This window comes from Hemibagrus wyckioides, linkage group LG26, assembly GCF_019097595.1.
Source record: "Hemibagrus wyckioides isolate EC202008001 linkage group LG26, SWU_Hwy_1.0, whole genome shotgun sequence".
In the NCBI taxonomy this organism is placed as follows: domain Eukaryota; kingdom Metazoa; phylum Chordata; class Actinopteri; order Siluriformes; family Bagridae; genus Hemibagrus; species Hemibagrus wyckioides.
The window spans coordinates 5,789,543-5,808,203 of NC_080735.1; the positions used below are offsets into that span (position 1 = coordinate 5,789,543).

General features: G+C 39.7%; 1 protein-coding gene across 2 annotated transcripts in view; it reads left to right on the forward strand.

Moving 5' to 3' along the window:
• The window catches only part of gpc5a (glypican 5a), an 87,848-nt gene that overhangs the window by 58,844 nt on the left and 10,343 nt on the right, over positions 1 to 18,661 (forward strand). For both annotated transcript variants that reach the window (XM_058380972.1, XM_058380970.1), the window contains exon 8: positions 2,467 to 2,629. In XM_058380972.1, coding sequence (XP_058236955.1) covers positions 2,467 to 2,629 — 163 coding nt within the window. The remainder of the gene's footprint in view (positions 1 to 2,466; positions 2,630 to 18,661) is intronic.

Here is an 18,661-nt window from a genome sequence, read left to right on the forward strand (position 1 = left end):
AAGAACCATAAAGCATTCAGACCATCTGAGGCGCATCGTTTTATTTAATATTTAATGCCGTATTTTAGCATTTATTCTGTCTATTTTACGGCTGATCCACACGCTTATACAGCCTTAATGGACACGTGGCAACAGATGGACGGTTTTTAAAGGACGTGACACACTTGTGGTGACTTTGGAGTTTCTGCTAATTGCTACGAGCTAATGTAGCATCTGTCGTCGTTCAGCCAAGATGGAAAGGGAGATGTCCGTTTAATCAGACAAAGCTTCATTAACAGCTACTCTGCATTGGCTTTATTTAAAGTTTACGTACAAAGAGCTACATGCAGTACAACTTTTAAACTTGTCCCACACTGGAGAAGACAGTTAGCTTCCTAGCTAACGAATGCTATCTGCATACAGTTTACGCTAACTAGCTTTGTCTTTTTTTTTTTTTGTATTTTTGAAAGCAGCTTTTTATCACTTATCTCAGAAGTAGTCATTAGTTTTCAGAATGATAATCCTGCTTGTTTTATTTTTTTTCAGCTACAATCCAGGAAGCTTATCTCATAAAGATGCCCCCAAAAAAGTCTTTATTAGTGAAAGTGTAAAGACTTTAAGCTCACCAAGAAGAAATCAAGCGTTTTGTGAACGCTACATGAACAAAAGTTTGTTTAGCTAACTCTTTAAGGCTAATCAGATAGCTATATAGCTGAAAGGCTGTTATTAGCTGCTTGGAATCTAAAATAGCACTTTAAATATGGAACAAATAACACTGATTCAGCTAGCCTTTACCTTAGCATCTCTTCAGGAGTGCCATCGCCTCACCACAGCAGCCAGTTTTTCCCCCAAAATCTGATCAATTAAATGATGAATATCCACTAGAGGGCACTGATGGACATTTTTTTTAGTAGTCTTTCTTTTTATGGAAAAGGTACTGCAATATTAGAAAATAAATAGTTGACCTTTTCCATTAAAAAAAAAGAAAAAACAAAGTAAAAAAACGAATATCTCTAAATATTAGGTAGGGCAGCTTTGGCCTCAGGGTGTTGCAGGTGTATCGCATGCATTAGAAATTGTCTAAAGACAATGAGGCAATAAAAGCGTGGGAAGCAGCCGTACCGATTCTCATTCAGAGGAGGAAGCTAAAATAAATACGCCATTCAGAGAATGAAGAGATGGCCGGAGCAATAAGAAAGAGAGAGGATGGGTCTTTCGTCCAGCAGAGGAGATAAATCCCTCCGTCCCTCTGGGCCTCGGCCGTGCTCAAACACAAACCAATCTGTTTTAAAGTGTGTGTGTGAGAGTGTGTGTATGTGTGTGTGCAGGTGTGATTGAGAATAACGTACGCCGCTCGAGGCCGGAGAGGAATGCTTCATCATGGCCTTTTTCTCATTTTTCTCTTCTGCTCCCGCGGGCGATGAACACTTCAGCTTTATTGTGAAGGACGTGTACAAAGAGAGGGAAATAAACGGATTTGGGACGTAGCCATGGGCTAGAAGTACACTTAGTACTTCATTTTATACAGCGAAAGTAGCTAATTCATGCTAGCATGTATATTTAGCTAACACACTCAATGATCTCTTACATAAACATAATATATCTTTCTATTTCTATGTAATACTTTTTATTGAGCCGTTATTAGCTCACTAACCATGCATACTGATTACTGCATTGCATTTTAGCTAGTTGTGCTTAATACTTACCTAGCTAAACAACTAGCAAAACAGCAGATCCAATAAAAACAATGACCCAACCCCAACATTCATTTATGTGCGCTTTACAAACATGTTGTATAACTAAACATCATGTTAGCACTCCTGATTTTTTTTTCCTGACATTCATTCTCCATTTAAAATATGTATCATTACATCAGAAAGCTTTTGAGCAGCTAACTGCTTATTGTTCACACACACACACACACACACACATGCTGTAGATAATTGTCATAAACCTAAACCTAAATTTCTCAGGACAGCTTAGTTAGCATAGGCAATATCAAGCTAGCTAGCTTTCAGCAATTTAAGATCAGTTTATTTCACATAAGCATGATGGCCCTGTGGAAAAACCTGTCTCACTATGGAAAAGCCTGACAGGGTGTGACATCAAGGACTTGGCAATCTGTTAGCTAAAACAGTCAACACTTATCTCAGTAGCATCTTTTCTCACACCTCAGACAAGCACAAGGACAGTCTCAGTTTCATTTGACTGAGAAATCTCCTCTCATTTTTATAGTGTGGTGTTTCACCTGCCAGTCAATTCAAATGAAACCTCAGTGCAAGTCCTGCATTCTGTTTATAGTTAATTATGGCTAATCAGCACTACAAAAGCTAACTATAGCTAGTAGTTTCATAGAAGGACAAATTGTGGATAGGTTCAGCATGCAAGTTAGCAGCTAAAGTTAAGACAAAGAATAGACAAAACACATTTGTTTATGGAATATTTGTATAATTTGTGTATATTTAAAAGCACTTGTCTTTGTGGCAGCGCCTGCAGGGACGATTTATCCCTAAATTGGGCACTCTGGACCAGATCGAGATGGGCAGTGGAGACACAGACTTGGTGTTTAGTGGACAATGTGATGATGAAGATGGCTGCTGGGGGTCTGGAGACAGACCTGCAGGAACCCCGAGCATTAAAACACCTAAATGTGAGTACTAACATCATCCACAATGCAGATGACTAGTTAATGTAATTACAATATCAGTCATTTAGAGCTTCGGTATTTCATATGCTAGCTGCTAATTATTCCATTAACTAACAGTCTACCATCCAAATTCATTCAGTTAGATTTTTGTGCATTTCCTGCATCCAACAATGACCATCTTCACCCTGTTTGTCTGGATATAATAATAGCGTGAATATGATTAGCATGAATTCAATTTCAAGCAGTTCACAGAGTTTGAATGCCGCCATAATGCAGCAGAGCCTTGGTTTCCTTTCTAGGATAAACTTTTACATTAATGTTGAAATGTAGAAGCAGCAAGAGGGAGAAAGATCAAAGGAAAAGGAAGATGTACATTTTCCTCATTACATTATGGGACCAACAGTGTTGGGATTCACAAAGACAAGTTTATTGAAGGTTCTATTAGGGCAAGTACTGCACAAATGTTTCTTGCTGAAAATTCATCCAATATTTACACAAAAATACCCAGTGCACCATGGGACTGAGCAAGCTGTCTAGATAGAGGCTGGATGGGATGATGGGATGATGGACAGATGGATTGTCATGTGGATTTATGTGTGTATGAATAGGTAGAGGAATGGATGGAGAATTGTCCTGATGGATGGCTGTTGATTGCTGGATAGATGGATGGTCAAATAAGTGGATTGAAAGATCCTTAAATTGATGGATGGGTGATTGGTTGGATCCACAAATATATGGATGGGTGGGTAGATGGATGGGTGGATGGATCCACAAATATATGGATGGGTGGGTGGGTGGATGGGCAGATGAATGGATATATGCAGTAGTGAATGATGAATGATGAGATCAGTTGATGGCTGTAGTGATGGATAGGTGGATGGATGGATGGATGGATGGATGGATGGGTTAATACAGATGGTTGATTGGGTAGATCAGTGGATGGTTAGATGGACAGATTGATGATTGAATCTTGGATGACCGCAAGGATGGATGGATGGATGGATGGATGGCTATTGACTTGATGGATGGTTGCATGGGTGGCTGGACAGATCAGTGGATGAATGGGTTAATGGATGGACTTATGGCTTAGATGCATGGATAGATGGATGGCTAGCTAGGCAGATTGGTAGATAGATAGATCAGTGGATGGTTAAATGGACAAGTAGAGAGTGGATGGACAGATTGATGATTGAATCTTGGATGACTGCATGGATGGATGAATGAATGGATGGATGGATGGTTGGTTGGCTGGGTTAATTCACTGTAACTCTACTATGATTGAGGTACAGCTATGATCTCAGACACCTTCACCTACTTCTCATATTATATTCTAAAATATCACACATAAATACGATCTATAAAACAAATGGACTCGAATCCTCCAGTGGATATAAAAATGTGTTTTATTCCAGATTTTTTTCCCTTCTAACGGATGAATAAATGTCATGTAAACTAATGGTGATTATTTATAGATAAAAACGACCCGTCTGGTCTCCATCTCCCCTGTTCTCCGACCCGAGTGTCTCTAAATCAATCTCTCCAGCCGCTCTTTCCGTCCTGCTATCATTTATCTCTCGGACACTCGCTTCTGATTAATCGCCTTCCCTTTTTCTGGTGTCACGGGTCACCAAAAGGCGACATCATCATGTTACACTAAGGTTCTTCTCTCCTCCTTTTGTGCCGCTTTTTCATCATCAAACCTGGCCACGCCCCCCACTTATGTCAAGCACCTCAGTTCCTCTTGCTCCATACAGCATGGCTAAACTCGATTTGTGGCTTCTCAGGATACTGGATTCAGATTTTCTCCCAGCTGGTGACCCACTGAGCCTTGCTAACAGATAAATTCAGTCTTAAACCTTAAACCCAGTCCAGTTTTTCTAATTGGTCATAATTTGGTTTATTAATACATTTTGAAAAGTGCTAAAGCAAAATGTAATTTTAAGAATATCAGTGGAAAACTTACTCAAATTAACGCTAATGTCTTGCCTTGAGGTGAGGGTTATGATAAGGGCTAGGGTTAAAGTGAGGAGAAGAGTTTGCAGACTTATCATCCCACCACAAGTCTTGCCCTCACAAGAGTTCAGCTAAACTCAGTGTCTTTATAAACACGCTCTAATTTACTTCAGAGTGATTTATACAGAAGAATCAACTCCGAACACTGCTTTTATTAAACAGCAAAAGACACCATTTGTATCTCAATCGTCGAGGGCAATGAAGACGGACACGCTTTAATCTGCTTAATATCCGTTGCGGCCCTCCGGCTTTCGTGTGCATTAATCACAGTACACTCCAGGAGAAGCTCACGCCCCATTTATTTATTTATTCTTCCAATTATTTATGGAAGCGACCCAGAGGCCTTGTCGCTGGATCCGCACGAGCGGAGCATAAATATTTTGAATTGGATTTGCATGTTGTTATCTCTGCGCATGATGTTAGCGTATCTGCTTTCAAACAAAAAAAAGGGTGACCTTTAATTGACCTCATGCGTTTGAATACGGCTCGTTCTGGATTTCTTATCTCCTGAAATGAATGTCTTCTCTCTAGTGCCTTGTTTGTTTGAACAGAATAAGCTTCTAAATATGATTAGCTTTGATTAGCCGTAATGTGATTTACACTCAAGTTCTGTTTCTGAAGGAAATAACCAAACGAAAAAAAGCTCAGAAGAAATCCCCGCTAATCACTTTTTTGCGTCATTGAAATGTACAGTTTATGCTAAAAATGCTAGTTTCAGATGATTGAAAGTGTCATTTAAAGCCAAAGCTACTATCTTGACCACACTCTAGAGAACAACATCTTTATAATCATTGAAGAACAGCGTAACTTGGTTAACTAACTGACTAATTTGTTAACTAACTAAGCTACCGATGGATAAACTCATTAATTACAATGGAGCGCATTTTAGGTGTGTGTTCAGCTCAGGAGCGTATGGCGGAGCTAAAGGGCGCCAGCAAGTCGTTAGCAGAAACGTTAGCTATCGATCATAGGAAATGGAGGAGGGTCCTTTAGCAGCGTTAGTGCTAATTAAAAGCCCGTGTCAGGAGATGATGTTAATATAATATGACTCTTCACTTCATCAGCAGAAGGTGTGTAATGACGGCCGAAGGTGATCTCACTCTCACACACACCTGATTAGCAGTAATGATCTGCCGGATTGCTATGGATCCCGCTAATGGAGTTGAGAGACTGTCGAAGGGTTTCGATCGCTCCTGTCCTGAGACGACACTTTAACTTCATTGATCCGCTCTCCATTTTATATGACACATTTCTGACCTCCCTGCCCGATTATTTCCGCTGGGTAATGGTATCTTCCATCTTTCCTCGAATTGAGGCCTGCTTACAAGCAAACAGAATCTCTTCATAAATCCTGCCCATAGTTAACAAGTCTAATGCTAACACTTTCTAGAAAACCTACAAGATCATTTTATTTTATGTTCCCGACATGCTGACCTTTTCCATCATGTCTTGTTGGCTTTTTAGTACATTCCTTTTATGTGTGAATTATATGGGACATCAAAAAACAGTTTCTTGACCTAATCGAAAAAGCGCTAATGATTTGTGACTTGCTTCTTGTATTATTTTGACAACCACAAAACTATTTCAGTACTCCCCCAAGCCCTCATGCTTTTTATTATTTGAAGCTATGTCATAAATCAGTCCTTTATATGTTTGGAATTTAAATAACTGAATAGCCATCAAATCAGGCATGAATTAAGAATGAAATGAAATAAGAATTCCCCAGACCGACTCCAGCTTCTTTTACATGAGGACATTAAATATATGATGTCTCCTGATGGTTCTGTTGAAACTCTACTCCATGGCTCTATTGAAATGAATGCAGGTGATCATTAAATCTGATAGATAAATGATACCAAATTACTTTTAAATACACACCTTAGCGGGCAATTTAAAAATGCTTTTGCTCCCATGCTTTCCTCTTTTCTGTGGTACGTTTGACATCGACATGGTAGTTTATCAACGATGGTGTGATTTGAAAATGGCCTGGCTAACACACTTTGCTAGAAAATCATTGTTCTGTTTCGACCAGGATATTTTCGGCTCGCGAAATAGGATTTTCAAAAGACCTCTAGAAAACGGGCAAATGAAATTCAGAGCTTGCAGCCGAAAATTCAGCGGACAGTTTGGACCTGATAAATAATAGTAATCTACTAAAATCATCTTGTTCAACAGTCAACACTTGAACCATGAGAACACATTTTGAGAAATGGCTTTGTAGGTAAGTGTTGTGGCTTTCTCACAACAGAAAGGTATAAAACATTACAGTAAACTATGTGCCATAAATGTTTTGACACAAAATCACCTCATGGAGTAGAATATTTCGATGGCTAAATGTAAGATTTTTGATTGACACGTTCAGCAGAGCTGGAACAAAGTACATGGATACTGATGTCTAAATTTATGTGAATCTAAGTGACAGGTCTGTCATGTATTTGGAGGCAAGTTCCAGCCAACACTGGTCACCTGGTCCAGCCAACACTGTAAGACACCTGGTCAAATAAAGTGGAATAGTGAATGCAGATTGTTTTTTTTTCTGCTGCTTCAGCTAAAGCAGCAGTCAGACCAAAAGGAAATAGCATCAGTCTGCAAAAAGACAATTCACTGAAGGGGAAAGGGTATGGGATGTGAAAGGGTAAAAGATTTGGGGTACTGCTGGAGGCATCTATGTTTGCCAACTTTGAGCAATGGAGGATCTGCTGTTAAAATGTAAGTATCAGATGGCCAGTCACTTCTGGGAAACAGTAATTGTTCCCCAACAGATCTAATAATCCAGGCATCATATGATCAAGGTTTACCCATTTTTTTTAGAGGCAAATGAATCAATTCCTTGTTGCACTAAAGAGCTGGAAGGGAAGAGATTAGGTGCCTAGAAAAGTGTCCTGGATGACAAACCAGATATTCCAAACCATGACCATCTTGACCCCCTAGGAACTGCCATCTTGCAGGTTTCCGTTCCAGGCCTTGACATACTAGAACCACGGTAGATTAATGATGCATGGGACGATCAGCACAAAACACGAATTACTAAATGAGAATACTGGTTGGAAAAAAAACAAGCTAAGATCTAACTAAGGAATGTTCAGATCTGGAACAGCTTTGATTGCTTTTCTAACTCAGAAACATCAGGGACAGATATAGGAAGTAGAGATAGCAGTGAAAGTTAAACACAGCATTGTCCCAGTGGTGATGCAAGCACTTGGGATCGTGACCCACATGTTGAAAGACTGACTCCAACAGATTGCAGGAATGAGATCAGTGACCTTAGTCAGTAAAAGTGCAATCTAAGGAACAACAAAGATACTACTCCATCCCTTTGAACTCCCAGCAGGTCTCTGGTTGGAGGTCCATAGGAGGGGAAACATAATTTATAACAACCAGACCACCCACAAGAAAATCAAGTGTCTGTGAGATCACCTTTGCCTTCCATTACTCACCGATGAACTGGAGAATAATATCACATTATTGTAGTAGCAGTAATACTGTACCATACTCTCCAACTCTAAACTCCCAGCAGGCCTCTGATAGAAGGCGAGAGGCTTGTGAAAGATTTGAGTACGAAGTTTCTGGAGTGAATTTGGTAGCCCCACTAAGCAACTCTTTTTTTTTTTTTTGGTTTCAAAACATAACTGCAATATTATCTTCCTTTCCAGCCATGAATGTCGGCAGGAGGGAGAAAATGACTTTTTCCCAGACATTTCCCTGTAGAGAGAGATGCTTGAACCATTATTTCGAAATGTCTTTGCTCGTTTACTTTGTTTTTCCACTTACTGAAGTGAGACCAGCCAATCTTAGCACTAGGAAAGCACATGTGCATGGAATCTTATATCCTGTACATGTACATAAGTGTACAAGAATAAACCAGCAGCCATAAAGCTGAACATACATTCAACACCTGTGGCCAGGCATTTGATTTGTTTATTAATAATGAGATGACTAATACATATTTCAAATGCACCACAATGTGCTTAGCATGTTTACTTGAAGTTAATTTTGCATGTACAGTGTTCCTCAGAGCTCAATATTAGGTCCTTTTCTGTTTTTTTCCCCTTTCACACCTTTTCTCTTCACACCTGCTGAACGTGTGCCAGCCTGCAAGTAGCCAGATGGCTCATTTGGCTAATGAAGAATGAAAAGGCCAAGCACATATCATCCTGAAGAGCAAATTTAAAGATATACCCAGTGACAGAAACACCTTTCAGACCCACAGCTGAGACCAAAAATATTCTGTATTTTCACCAAAAAAAAGAGACCTTACTTTGTTTATAGGATCTGTTAAGGTAATGACCTAATGGTGTGTGTGTGTGTGTGTGTGTTGTATTTGTCTAAAACTGGCCTTTTCAGGTAATGAAGACAAAATGTATATTGTTCTTATTTAAGATTTTCCACAATAGTAAATCACACAAATGGCATGGACATACACAGGACATTACAGATCGGTGGGCCCTGATGAAAAGCAAACAAAAACATTGCTCCAGCCTGGTGTCAGTGCGGTTAGCATTTTAGCACTTTTAGCAGTTTATCCGTGGTTAGTTACACTAACAAGCGACATCAGTGACACGGAAATTGAGTAGTGTAATGAATGCTGGATTCTGATTGGTCAGAATGGTCTGATTCAGTGCCTGTAATAGCGCACCTCAAAATCACAGGTTTATATTAATATATTTATATTAATGCCATCGTTCTTATACATCATCAGCTCTAGTAACAACTCCTTCACAAGGATGATGATGAAATTCTTGAAGTGCTGTAGTGTTTGAAACCTTTATGGATTCAGTGTCAGCACTTTGTAATAGTCTGAAAGGTTTCAGACAAAAAAAACTGTCTTTTTTATATACAGATCATAGAGAATAGCAAAACTAACCACAACACTAAACAACTAACTACATCGGATAAAAAGTATGACCTGTGATTGTTTCATTCCGTACATGTGAATGCCAAGCAGAAATGCTACAAGATCAGATCCCTTAATTTATTTCCAAAACTTTTTGTAGTCCTCAAATAGACAGAAGCTGATTAATATACGGACTTCATACTTACTAAGATACAGCCCCTTCACTGCATTCACTGAATGTCTTGCTTTGCTAATTAGGGCCGAAAAGGCCGTGGACGCTTCATTCTGAAGGGCACTTTTAGAGCCAAATTCGGTGACAGTTACATCATGAGAGGCGAGAGGTAAAACAGTCTCTTATTACAAAGGTGAGAGCGAGCAGTCAACACCTTCGTCGTCCCGGCTCAGGATTTCTTAATGAACTAATGAACTCAGCAGCTCTCTCCCCACCACCACCTGCCTCTTCACTTACAGCCATATTGTGCAACTTAACTGACTCGCCTAAAAAATATTAATCTACTTATTGTTCATATAATCCTGTATCCTACTATGTGTATAAACACACACACACACACACACACATATATATATGTGTGTGTGTTTATATATATATATATATATATATATATATATATATATATATATATATATATATATATATATATATATATATAGGGGTTGGACAATGAAACTGAAATGCCTGGTTTTAGACCACAATAATTCATTAGTATGGTGTAGGGCCTCCTTTTACGGCCAATACAGCATCAATTCATCTTGGGAATGACAGATACAAGTCCTGCACAGTGGCAAGAGGGATTTTGAGCCATTCTTCTTGCAGAATAGTGGCCAGGTCACTACATGATGCTGGTGGAGGAAAACGTTTCCTGACTCGCTCCTCCAAAACACCCCAAAGTGCCTCAATAATATTTAGATCTGGTGACTGTGCAGGCCATGGGAGATGTTCAACTTCACTTTCATGTTCATCAAACCACTCTGTCACCAGTCTTGCTGTGTGTATTGGTGCATTATCATCCTGATACACGGCACCGCCTTCAGGATACAATGTTTGAACCATTGGGTGCACATGGTCCGGTAGTCCTTGGCAGTGACGCGCCCATCTAGCACAAGTATTGGGCCTAGGGAATGCCATGATATTGCAGCCCAAACCATCACTGATCCACTCCCATGCTTCACTCTGGGCATGCAACAGTCTGGGTGGTACGCTTCTTTGGGGCTTCTCCACACCGTAACTCTCCCGGATGTGGGAAAGACAGTGAAGGTGGACTCATCAGAGAACAATACATGTTTCACATTGTCCACAGCCCAAGATTTTCGCTGCTGGCACCATTGAAACCGACGTTTGGCATTGGCACGAGTGACCAAAGGTTTGGCTATAGCAGCCCGGCCATGTACATTGACCCTGTGGAGCTCCCGACGGATAGTTTTGGTGGAAACAGGAGAGTTGAGGTGCACATTTAATTCTGCAGTGAGTTGGGCAGCTGTGGTTTTATGTTTTTTGGATACAATCCGGGTTAGCACCCGGACATCCCTTTCAGACAGCTTCCTCTTGCGTCCACAGTTACTCCTGTTGGATGTGGTTCGTCCTTCTTGGTGGTATGCTGACATTACCCTGGATACCGTGGCTCTTGATACATCACAAAGACTTGCTGTCTTAGTCACAGATGCACCAGCGAGACATGCACCAACAATTTGTCCTCTTTTGAACTCTGATATGTCTCCCATAATGTTGTGTGCATTGCAATATTTTAAGCAAAACTGTGCTATTATTCTGCTAATTAAATCTTCACACTCTGCTCTTACTGGTGGAATGTGCAATCAATGAAGATTTAGCCATGAAACCTCCAACACTGAATTGGACAGTGTTTCAGTTTCATTGTCCAACTCCTATATATATATATATATATATATACACTACCAGTCAAAAGTCTGGACACACCTTTTAATTACATGTTTTTTGTTTAGGGATTTATTTTCTACATTCTAGAACAATACTGGAGATTTCAAATCTAAATCTAACACACATGGACTTAAGTAATCCATATGTAATGACAAAAAACAGTCAGTTGTTATTTTAAGACACGAAGGTCAGGTGTTCTGGAATAGTTCTTGCAAGAACAGTATTGTCAAGTGCATTTGCAAAACCCATCAAGCACCATGATGAAACTGGATCACATGAAGAACATCCCAGTAAAGCAAGACCAAAACTTACCTCTGCTGCAGAGGAGAAGATCATTTAGAGTTACCAGCCTCAGAAATCACCAATTAACAGCACCTCAGATTAGAGGCGTTATGAAGGCTTTACAGAGCATCAGTAGCAGACATATCTCAATATCAACTGTTCAAACGACATTATTGTGTATATCGTCCGCCTTCAGCATTGTTTTACAATGTAGAAAGAAATAAACATCAGGAAAGACCATGGAATTAGAAGGTGTGTCCAAACGTTTGACTGGTAGTGTATATATATATATATATATATATATATATATATATATATATATATATATATATATATATATATATATATATATATATATATATGTGTGTGTGTGTGTGTGTGTGTATACAGCTCTGGAAAAAAATAAGAGACCACTGCAAAATAATCAGTTTCTTATGTTTTTTTTCTTACAGGTACACGTATTGGTGAGATGAACAGTTTTGTTTAATTTTTTGTGAACTGCTGACAATATTTCTCCTAAATTTAAAATATAACTATTGTTATTTAGAGTGTATATTTAAAGGAAATGACAACACATCAAAATAACCCAAGATCATGCAGTATTTAAAACAAAATGCAAATAATTAGTAAACAAATTGTGTTAATACTTTGGCTAAATAACATTAAGAAATCAGTATTTGGTGGAATAACCCCGATTTGCATGTGTTTTGGCTCCATGCTCTCCACCAGTTTCTCATATTGCTGTTGGGAACTTTATACCACTCTTTTTGCAAAAAAGCATTGGGCAGTGGTCTCTTATTTTTTTCCAGAGCTATATATATATATATATATATATATATATAGAGCTCTGGAAAAAAATTAAGTATATATATATATATATTGTTCAGAGGAAACGTCACTTGAAAAGTGAGATTTATTTCTCATACACCCAGAATAAAAATGTGTGACCAAAGTAAAATCCTGCTCCTTTAAACAGTTGTTCAAACATGCTATGCGTCACATTTGGGACACAACCGCCTCCTGTGTTAGCATCTAGGTGCGCTTGGATGCGAAAATGCCGTTAGGCGAAGTGTAAAAGTGAGGACGCTCTGGCGGCATCTCTGTGTGGGTGAAATCGAGTCGGAGTGTAACTTTAGAGCTTTGTCGTTGAGGGATCAATCATTCCCTCTGCTGAAGAGCCATGGGTATTTTTTCTGAGAATTGATTTGAAACGGGTCCAAAGGTTTCAGTGAAAGATGGGCAGTGCTTCTCTCTCTCTCTCTCTCACCATCTCTGAGCTCTCTCACTTTTCTCATCCCCCAACTTTGTCCTTGAATGTGCTGCGACTCAATAGAAAAACTCGAGTGATGTTCACTTGGCATGGCTTCCCCCTAAAAAGGAAAATGGGAGTTTATTTTCTCCAAGTGCCCTCAGTGCAGAAATAACAGGTGGAGAAGAGAGCGAAAGAGAGAATGAGAGAAAAGAGCGCTACACTAAACAAATTTAAATTAAAACAAATTAACACCTATTCTTCACACAATCACCAGTCTGCACGCCAAGGGTGCTCTTATCCACAGCTAAAAATAAGTGTGAATTCTGAAGTGGCATCGTTAAAAGATCTCCAGCCAAACAAACACAGCCACTGGCTGCATCCCAAACTTCTGTACTACACAGTAGACTGTGTTAAACATTGGTGCAAATCTGTGCTATATATTTATTTTTTCTTTAAGCAGTTTGTAAAACACTGGCAAGTATTTGAATGAGACAAATTGGCTTTCCACTGAGTGGAACTGATGTGTTTTTTTAAATGGGCCAGGTGGGAGCGACTTTGAGTGAGACAGGTGGGTGTGTGTTTGAGTGAGACAGCTGGGTGTGTGTTTGAGTGAGACAGCTGGGCGTGTATTTGAGTGAGACAGCTGGGCATGTGTTTGAGTGAGAGCTGGGTGTGTCTTTGAGTGAGACAGCTGGGCGTGTCTTTGAGTGAGACAGCTGGGTGTGTGTTTGAGTGAGACAGCTGGGCGTGTATTTGAGTGAGACAGCTGGGCGTTTCTTTGAGTGAGACAGCTGGGTGTGTGTTTGAGTGAGACAGCTGGGTGTGTGTTTGAGTGAGACAGCTGGGCGTGTATTTGAGTGAGACAGCTGGGCATGTGTTTGAGTGAGAGCTGGGTGTGTCTTTGAGTGAGACAGCTGGGCGTGTCTTTGAGTGAGACAGGTGTATGTGATTTTGAGTGAGACCGGTGCTCGTGTTTTTATGTGGGATGAAAGAGAATGTCTTTTAGTGGGAAAGACAGCCTTATCTTTTAGTGGGACGTGTGTATATGTTTGTGTGTGTGTCTTTGAGTGGGACAGAGGGCTGTGTCTGTAAGTGGGACAGACAGCTGTGTTCAACGTGGACATGTCCCAAAACACACACACACTCTCCTCACTTTATAGGGCACATAAACCTCATCATCGGTCTACTGTGAACACATCCCAAAGCACACACCCTTTTCTCAATATGTAGGCCAATTTTAATGCCACAGTGCATTATGGGTATTCATCATTTGGACACCAACCTGCTGCACGAGTGCTCTTTATCCACAGCACAGCTGTCACACACACACACATGCACTCACACACACACACGATGCTGGATAGAAGCCCACACTCCCGTGTCACTGTGCAGTCCTGTCTAATTTGTTGTGACGTGAGTTCACCAGATGTAAGCTGCCCTTTGCGTCACCACTGTAACATCATCTGAAACAATCTCTAAATCATACACGTTATTTTAGCCGCTCTGATCCTGTCTTCTATAGAAGTCCCCTAAAGCCTGCAGTGAGGGAGGGAGGAGTGGAGGAAGGAGGAATGATGAACAGATTGTTTTGATAGCAGGATGCTGCATGGCGAAGCTATACAGAGCGCTCAGTAATGTAATGAGTCATTATGAACATATTCACACCTTCTTGTCTGCTGTACATGTTAGCGCTAGCATACTAATTGAGCATAAATCAAAACCAGCCGAAATACATCAAGCTGTGAGGGTCACTCACAGAACAAGAAACTACAAAGAGAATCAGAATAACAGCAAGAACAAGAAGCGGAATTGGAATCGTAGAGAATACAAAAGCTTAAATTAAACCCATAACCAAAAGTAGAACAGGAAATATAACAAATTATATTTTATTTAACAAATATAACAATATATATATATATATATATATATATATATATATATATATATATATATATATATATATATATATATATATATATTAAAAAACCACGTCAAATTCACAAGAAGTGGAACTAGAATCAGGTCTAGAAAATAACCAGAATTAGAACTGGAACATGGTCCAGAACATCATAAGGACGATGAAGAACCAAGACTAGAGCACAATTTGGAATCTGGAATCAGAACAAAAATAAATAAATTATCAGGATTATCAGGACCGGTACTAGAACTAGAAGCAGATCCTGAACAAGTACAAAAAAGAGGTAAGAGATATAAAGACTAGAACAACCAGAACCACATCAAAGACCAGACTCAGAATCATGACCAAGAAATTGGTACAGAACCAAAAACAAGAATCAAAAGTAGACCAATAATCAGAACCATAACAAACAGCATGCTCTAAATCAGAAGCAGAATATGATCTAGAACTAAACTGGAATCAAAGCCACACTTAGACCCATTATAAGAGTGTGAAAACTGCATCTGGACGTGACGCCAGTTCCCTGTCTATTCATCTGCACTGTTTCCATGGAGACACTATATCGACGCAGTAAAACGTGGATGCATATTCCCTTGACGCGCACCCACACACTCTCCTCGTTCTCTAGCTTTGACTCGTCAGAGCCGTGTTGGAACAAAGCCAGAGACATACAGACACTTAACGGATTCAGATGAGGCATCACGTGGCTTCATTTTCTAAAACGTTCACGTTCATGCGCACGAGAGAACTGACAACTCTAGAGTGAATTTATCTATGAAAGAAAGTGTGTTCTCCATCCAGCTGTCTAGCTAAAACACCTAGAACAAGAACTAGAATACCATTACAGCCAGAAGACCAGAATACCCTGAACCAGACTCTGGATACAACCAAGTAGACAATCCAAGACTAGAAGATTCAGTCCAGAACCAAGACAAGAGAACAAAATCCAGAATTTCAAAATCAAAGCAAAAACCAGGAATAGAACAATAATCCTCTTATATAATCGGATCAAGGAAATGAATTATCACAGAATACAGAACCATGAACAGCTCTGTAAGTAAAACCACATTCAATGATGAAACAAGAACCAAAAAAAACTAGAACCTGATCTAGAACTTAAACACAATCCAGAAACAAAATCTGAACAAGAACTACAAACTGAATCAGAACTAGTAAAATATAGATCTGGAATCAGAATCACAGCCAGGACAAGAACCAGAAAAGATGACCCAAAGTTAGAACTTAAAGTTGATCCGTCGTCAGATTAAACAAGAACTGGGATAAGAACTGGAACCAAAACAAGAATTAAAATCATAATCAAAATAATGACCAGAACCAAAATAAGAACTGTACCAGGAACCAGAACAAGAACTAGACACAGGACCAGAATTGAACAGGCTCAAGAACAAGAATAAAAGGAATATAACTAGAACCCGGAATACAATCAGGATAAAATCAGGAAAAAGCCAAACCTGAACATAATCCAGACAGAAAATCAGAACCACAGCAAGAACCAGAACTAGAACTTGAAACTCAGTCAGACGTTCAGTAACAATCACCAGAACCAACAGAAGAACCAGAAAAAGAACTAGAAACAGAATCAAAACTAGACTAATGACCAGAACCAACATCAGAACCAAAAGGAAAACAGGACAGAAAGTGACCAAACACACACAAGCAGAACCTCAAGAAGAACCAGGCACAGAAACTGAAAACTGACTGTTATATTCTCAGCTCCCTGTATTTTTCTCCTCTGTTTTTCGTTTCCTCCATTAAATCCCTGTCAGACGCTGCAGGTCAGTCGTGTGCAGCGGCGTGCCCTCTAGCTGTCAATCATCGTCCCTCAGGAGCATAGCCCCACCCCCTTAATCATCACCTACACCGTTTAAATCTGCCCTCATCTGTAAGGAAACGTCAGGAATGGTTCCAGAGCGGCTCTGACATGGAGCTGCAGTGTGAAGTCAGCAAATTCACCCCTTACCCTGCTGTTTATAAGTATTGACTCCCATGAAATCATCCACGATTTTTTTAGTGTTAGAACCTGAAACTGAAATGGATTTAATTGGGGTTTTTAATTACTACTATATGAACTACAAGCCAGAAAACTTAAAAACAGCTAGAACAAGATCCAGACTCTGAATCAGTACAATCATAACCAAACTCAGAACTGAATCAAAAGTGGTGCAATGACCAGAACCCGAATTTTTACAAGAAGAACCAGAACAAAAACTGAAGGCAGAACTGGAATGAAAAAGATGAGAAAATGAGGAAAAAAGCCTAAACTGGAACATCTTTCAGAAACAAAAGGACTAGAACCAGAACTAGTAAATAAACTAGAATTAAAAACACATTTATCTAATATTAGAACCTAAAATGAACCAAAACCAGAACTAAAAGCAGAACTCAAACCTGAACTGGCTTCTGAATCTCAGAACACATAATCATGAACCATGATGAGAACAAAAACCGGAATCAAAACAAGAAAGAGGTAGTAGAACCACGCTTAAAAGTAGATCATGGAAAAGAAACATTAGAATGAGCGTTAGAATCCAGAACCAGAATCCATTCAAGAAGAACCCAAAATTGAACATCATCCAAACGAAATCTGAACCATGTCAAGAACTAGAAAAAAGTGGACCTAGAACAAGAAGAGAATAAGAATCTGAACCACAAGAACCAGAACCTAAAGGAAAGAAACTAAAACCTAGAACCAGAAGCAGAACCAAAATGAGCTTGAATCAGAAGGAAGAAGGCGACACACTGAAGAGCTTCACTGTGTGTGCTAATTAATGCTAGATTAGCAAGGTGATGTATGGGTTCATTAATGCTCTGTGTGTGTGTGTGTGTGTTAATTAACAGTAGAGTAGGTGGATACTGTAATTGCATGCTGCATTTTTAAAAGCGTTCAGCACTGATCCGTGTGTGTGTGTGTGTGTGTGTGTGTGAGAGAGAGAGAGAGAGAGAGAGAGAGTGTGACTGAAACACAAGGCTTCCTTGTTTCTTTTCTTGTTTTAATGTACCAGTTTAGTAAATGCCAGGTAACCATGGCAACCATTTTGTCGCACTACATACATTACATATTTTTATATATATAGCGGTTTGGGACGCAGCCCGCGACATCAACTTGTCACTTCAGGATGCACAAAAGAATTATTTTTCTGCTGCTGCTGCTGCTGCTATTACTTTTCCCTCCATTTTCTTTGCTCCAGTAGAGGGTGTGACGGGAGAAAGTGTTTACACTGATCCGATTCAACACACATCCACATCCATCAAAGCCCGTCCTCCATCGTTAATTGGTAGCGCTAATTATCCGACCGCGCGCTATTAAGCATCGGACCTGTGGTTCTGCGGGTGCGGGGAATAAATGGCCGTCCATTAGCGTCTCGCTTCCTATTCACGGATTAGCTCGCTATTGATTTTGGACAGCCATTTTTTTCTCTTCCCTCCATCCCTCTATCTTTCTATTGATCCGTTTCTAATGTGCGGTCACTGGGTGACCATTCGTTATTTGCGATTTCGAGCTCGCATCCATTCTGCTGTCAGCGGTGGCCATATTTACTGGGGAGGATGAAGTTAGCAAAAATGGAGTGTGTACATGAAAAACAAACTTCCACATATTTACAGCAGGGAAAAATCTTTATGTATTAATTTATTACCTCATTTCACACAGTGATCGTAGCTAACTCGATCGTAGCTATTTACATGTAGCTACTTTGCTAATAACGCTAGCCTAGCTATTTCGGTTACGCAAACACACAGTGCCACCTCTTGGTAGATAATTTAACTTCTCCTGTGATTGCTTCACATTTTAGAGGCTAATC